At 47.5% G+C, this 6000-nt stretch overlaps 1 protein-coding gene across 1 annotated transcript; it reads left to right on the top strand.

The window, feature by feature from the left end:
- Nucleotides 1–956: 956 nt before the first annotated feature.
- Nucleotides 957–2666, top strand: LOC117846297 (uncharacterized). Its single transcript, XM_034727442.2, has 3 exons — nucleotides 957–1331; nucleotides 1414–1895; nucleotides 2294–2666. Exons 1-3 carry the CDS (start codon nucleotides 1220–1222, stop codon nucleotides 2414–2416), a joined length of 717 nt encoding a protein of 238 aa, XP_034583333.1. The 5' UTR covers nucleotides 957–1219; the 3' UTR covers nucleotides 2417–2666.
- Nucleotides 2667–6000: the final 3334 nt, after the last annotated feature.

Below are 6000 nucleotides of genomic sequence, written 5' to 3' on the forward strand. Positions count from 1 at the left end.
TGCTTGTAAAATGCAAGTACTGTAGAAAATGAAGAATTATTTGGATGGGAATGAATTGCATCTCTAACTCTCATGATAGGCATGAAATCGCTCTCTGGTTTCAAATTGTTCAGTTCGTGATTTCGACTCCAGCATGATTGCCCATCTCTATCGGGGGTTGCATCTCAACTTTTTGAGGTGGTTTTCAACAGCAGCTTCGATCGTGCCTCTCATTGTCATAGCCTTTGCCCTGGTTTATACTCTTGTCTGTCCTTGTTTTCTTTAGGCTTTATTTCCTTTCGACGGCACCTTGGTGATGATGTGTTGTTCAATTACATACAAAAAAAGTGTTGTGTCGTAACGTCAGATCTGCATATTGTTTAACCTGTAAACCATACTTTGTTTCATATCAAATTGGCATGTATTCAGTTTATGTTGTTTAAAGTCAGCATCTAATTGCGGTTAACTTTCAGGGAATGTTCATGAATTTTGTGTTAAGGTTAGGCATGTCCCCTTAAAAAAGGATAGACATGGGAGCTTTATGAGTCAGGAAACAACCGAAAAGGCTTCTTAAGTCTTTTGAGCTACTGACCAGATGATTTGAACATACTAATTCTGATGTCACCATAGATGCTAAGATAGGATCAAAATCATTCCTACTAAGAATCAGTGATCAATTATTATCGGCTCGCAAACCCAACTTGCTTCATATCTTTCTTCTTTTCCCTTTCAGCTAATTTAGCAGCTTGAGTGAGTAGCAAGCCTTAGATATTCGCCCATTGTTTTCATCCTTTGCAAGATTTACTTTTCCTGTTACGGATTGCTCTGAATAATGCACAACACAGCTCTGCTACTGCTAGAACGGTCTACCAGGATGAAGAAGTCCGGAGTGGTAGGCCCCAGAGGCCATTATTTTCACCCTGCTTGTCACCTAGCAGGAAGGACAAGCCCACACACAAGCTCCTCTCTCTGCCGTCTCCCTTGCTGCAAGGAGCTCCAAGCCGTGTGAGTGTGATGCTGGCGTGTGCCTGCACTCGTATATAGCTTTCTTCCCACTGGCACCTTGTTTCCTTGCAGTGAAGGAAGAGAAAGGGGAAAGACAGCAATACAGTCAAGTCGATGCTTGGAAAGCAACTGTTACTTATAGGCCTTTGATACTTCTACTCTTTGCTGCCTAAGCTCGAGCTAGCTATTGTGTAACTGAAAAATCCTGCAGCTTTTGTTGTTGCATCAGCTTGTCATGGACAGAGGAGCAGGTGTTCCCATGGATGCAGGCCAGGATTTGTGGGACTGGGAGGTCCTGCCTGACGAAAGGACCTTCTCCATGGGCCATGGCAGCGTGCATCTCAATGGTAAGAATCATCAGATCCTGATCTACTTAATCCTGTTCATGATCAGCAGTAGCTCTTATTCTGGTGATCGGTTACATGCCAGATCAAGAAACAGAGGAACATATTCTGCCTCCTCCGTCAGGAGATGCTGCTGAGGCCGAGCCTGACGTCCAGTGCAAGGACATCGGCGTCGTGCCGGATGAGAGCAAACCAGTGCTTAGTGTTGCCGATCTGATGGCCTCTGACAAAAACGAGGAAGAGAAGGTGTTCCAGAGCCCTGATGATTTGATGGCCTCTGACAAAAACGAGGAAGAGAAGGTGTTCCAGAGCCCTGATGCTAAGGAGGCCGACGATGACAAATTCTCTGAAGAGGAAGAAGATGTCAAGAAGGACAACAACAAGGCTCGGCCGGAGTGTGTGGTGTTCAGCGTGGGAAAGCTGAAGGTGAATGGGATCGGCGCGCTGTGCTCGTTCGGTGTCGCGGCTGCCACTGTCTGCATCTTCCTGATCGGCGGCAGGGTGCAGCACCACCACAGGCAGCAACAACAGCAGAAGATCCAGCTGCAGTTCTATGGCGATGATAAGGTTCGATGAGTCATTCAGTGTTGACTTTTTACCTAATCCATAATCTGTTTTATTTCTTCTGGAAGGAGTCTTTTGACCTAATTAATGCAAAATATTCAAGGTTTGAGCTTGACAGACAACCAGACTAGCTCACTTGGGGTTCTCTGTGCTTCCATTAATTATGGTCCACCTTGGGCCTTCCTATCTTTAATAGATTCGCCGGTCAGCCAATCTCGGCCGTATGCCAAAAATAAACAAACAAAAAAACCTAAACGAAACGAAAAACAAAACAAAACAAAACTAGGAGATTCTTGGACCAGTTTAGGTTATTTGTTCTTTATAAATTCAGAAACTTGCAGCTTTAGCTGAATCGTCTTATCCATGACAAGTTTGTCTGATGAAGATGCTTTGACATGCAGAGGATCCAGCAGGTTGTGCAGCAGACATCTAGGCTGAACCAGGCCATGTCATCTGTGATGGGGGCAGGGGGAGCATCAACAAGGGCCAACATTTCATTCGGTGGCTTCTACGATGGGTTCTGAATTCTGGTGGATGAGAACGGGTGTGTGATCAAGCACAAGTTGCCATGGTAGCAGGTAGAAACTTATTAGATATTCTTCGGCCAGGTGGTCTGAAACTCTGAATGTATACTACCACGCACCTGCACATAGCTAGTGTGTAGTGGATGTAAATAATTGGGTTCTTAGACCTTTCATTACATGCAGATAAGGATGGGTTATAGCTAGGTTTGTTCAGGCTGATGGTAACTAAGAGACAGACCTTGGTTTATTACATGCACCTTTATTTTATTTAACACACATGATTTGTGAACAGGATAGAACTAGTTTTCTACCACCCTAATTTAGTGAACTTGTTTTCAGGTACCCCCACCATTTTTAACTATATGACTTTAGGAAGACCTAATTAATTCAATGTTATGTGTTTGAAAAGGGATTATTAAATTAGTAGGGGGTAGTTTTGATGAAAGAGCACCGTAGCACCATTCTAATCAGTTCGGCCTTGGCCAGCAACGTGGAGTGCCCTGGCCATCTTCTTCTCAAAGGTCAACATCCACCAAAAAGTCCCTCAACTGTGCCGTGGTGTACACAGTGACATGCCACCAATCTGGCCATTTTGCACGGTTATGCGACCGAACAAGTGTCCGTCCGCTCGCCGCCCGGGCAACCTAACTGTGGAACGTTCCCGCTCTGAACATCACAAACTTTTTCTAGTGTTTGTGAAACGGTTCACTGAATCAGCGAGGAGACACGTTTCCTGGTCGAGCAGCCCAGGTACAGGTCATGGGCACTTTTTTGTCACCCTGCCGTTTCACCATCAAGGACCTGCAGGGAACAAAATACCTTACTGAGCGGTAAGACAAAATTTAGAAGCTAAGTATAATGATTACGAAGGAATAAACATAACATCTTAGAAAAAAATATGTATAAATTAAAGATCTAAATAAAAATTGCTCAATATATGCAAGTAGCATCTAATTTGGCTACTGGCATGTGTCTGATAATAAAGTAAACTAGTTATCCGTTTTTCGGATCATTGTTGTTGTCAAACAAAGGCAAAGTGTGTGCGTGAATGTGAGCGTCTCCGTCTGTACTGTGTGATTTGAAAAAAAAATAAAGGAATAGTGGTTTCTTGCCACTGCACAAAACCCAATTTATGGAAAAAATTTTAAGGAAAAAAGAAGAACAGATATCTCACTTGCAATGCTATGTACATCACTGCACGGGGTAAAAATCTTCCGTCCCTATCAGGTGGCCAAAAGAAGCCAACTCCAGCAAGCAAGGCGTCTTTGTGAACGGGCTGGAGCGAGCCAGGGAGACGAGATTGTGGCAAGTGGCAAACGCTGCTCCGGTGATATGCCAGCACAAGGGAGTAGGTGAAGTGAAAAGAGAGAAGAAAAAAAAAGATCGTTCAACTGTTGCGTATGTTCACGTGCACATCTAATAAATTTGTTCTTTTTGTGCACCATGCAAATAGTACTACGTTGCGTGCACGGTGCATTTGGAAAGACTAGCTGGTCGTCGTTATCGAGATGATATGGCCTTTTCCACTACTGTAATAATGTAGTAATTTGGTTGTTGTTTCCGGTCACCCTGTACATTTTTTGCCCTCTCTCTTTTTTTTTTTTTAAAAAAAGAGATTCATCCTCTGCCTCACGAGAGGAGGTCAGGTTTCATCTAGAAAGAAGGAAATGCATGCTGCTGCACATCTTCACCACGGGGTGAGGAGGGGAGACAATAACGTGTACCCAATGCAAAAGAGGCTTGGAAAGCAACAACGAAGCTGCTGCACATCTTTTCCTCTTTGCTAGCTCGTGTCAATGCATGCGTGAATCAGCTACTCAGCACCTCAGGTCGGCGATAACGATGTGGCAGCATCGTGTCCTTTACTTGCAACTTTGCAAGCTTCTGCACGCACGCACGCACGCATGCCTCCACGCTTACTACTCTTTCCATGAATGCATGATGCCTTGCCTGCTAGGGTGCAACCGTCACGCGCTTACGATGCAGCACAAAGGTTGATGCAAAAGATTGATATGTTTTTATCTCTCTGTTTTTTTTTACATTTTTGATGCAAAAGATGCGTAGCTTTTCTGTAAGTTTAGAAAGAAAATCTCGGATATGACAGTGTAAGCTCCACTTGTCAATCTTATTAGCTTGTTCTACGTTTACGAAACACAGTACAAATGCAGTAGCTATATACTGTATATATACTGCACGTAAATGTTAGCCGTCCCAAGATCGTGTCGTCACATATGCCCTGTATTACATTTTAGTCCCAAGATCTTGTCGTCACTCGTACCGAGGCCACATACCATACGTACACGATCGTTGTTATATATAGATCACCTGCGTCATGAGTGTAAGATTCCAAAAGCTGTTTTGTCTCTGTCTAGCGTGCTGGCCTGCCGGCTGTTCTTTTTCCTGTCCGTTGTAAAGGCATTTTGCGTTGTAAAGGCACTTTGCCTGTGACACGCTCGCAACCGTGCCGCCGCCATGGGAATCCACGCCGGCCAGTATAGATGGTCATATGACCGACCAGCTCTAGCCCAGTTCTAGCTTGATTTGGTCTGACCTAACTAGATCCGGTACTATTAGGCTCGAAGGTTTTTTCGTGCCGAGCTGAGCCGGCACTGCGTGCTGAACTGCCGACCTAGGCTCGGCACTACGGCCTTTTTATCGGGTCAGGCCGACACGACGACATGTCTGGTACTATCGTTCTAGTGCTGGCCCAACACTACAAGCTTCTAGCCGGCGACGAGCGGTGCAGCTCCTGGAGGTGGGCGTGGTCTTGTCGATGGTGCGGCGGGCGCGGCTTCTGGCGCGTCCCCACGACATCGACGGCCGGCGCAGCTCCCGGCGCGCCCCTACGGGAGCGGCATCTGGCGCACCTCCCAGCCGGCCCGCCGCGCGCACGACGACCAGCCGCCAGTGCAGCTCCTAGCAGGGGAGGGTGGAGGAGGGGCAGTGACCGGCTGCCGGTGCAACACACAGCAGGGGAGGGCACCCTGGAGGAGGGGCAGCGACCGACTGCCGGCGGGGCTCCACGCAGGAGAGGAGGGGCAGCGACCGGCCGCGGCGGGCCTCCACGCAGGGGAGGGAGGGGCGGCACCGTGAGTAGGGGAGGGAGGTGGAAGGGGCGGCTGGTGTGTAGTGAGGGATGGGAGAAATAAGGGGATAAGGGTTACTAGAAAAATAGCCTTTAGTAGCGGTCCCAAACCCCCCTCTAAGAGCAACTCTAAAAGACTGCTAATCTTACCGCTAATATCTTCTTTAGGGGTAAAATGAAAAAAAAAGAACTCCAACAATTCCCCCAATCTTTTCGCGACGCCAAAAAAACAACCACCCACCGCGTATATTTTAGCATTCGCATTCCTTCCCCAATCCGCCGAAAAAACAGGGGCGCCCGCGCTCATTTTTTTTTGCCGCGCGCGCGCCGGCCGCTGCCTGCTCGGCCCGCACCAAGCCGTGGGGGTTCGACAAGGATACCGTGGCGCTGCTGGCGTTCCCCAAGGGCAAGGCCTCCTCCGCCTCCGCCGCGGCCGCGGCCGCGCTCCTCCTCCACCACAACCACGCGGACGTGTCAATGGACGCTGGTGTCTTGGCGG

This window comes from Setaria viridis, chromosome 2 (assembly GCF_005286985.2).
Source record: "Setaria viridis chromosome 2, Setaria_viridis_v4.0, whole genome shotgun sequence".
In the NCBI taxonomy this organism is placed as follows: Eukaryota; Viridiplantae; Streptophyta; class Magnoliopsida; order Poales; family Poaceae; genus Setaria; species Setaria viridis.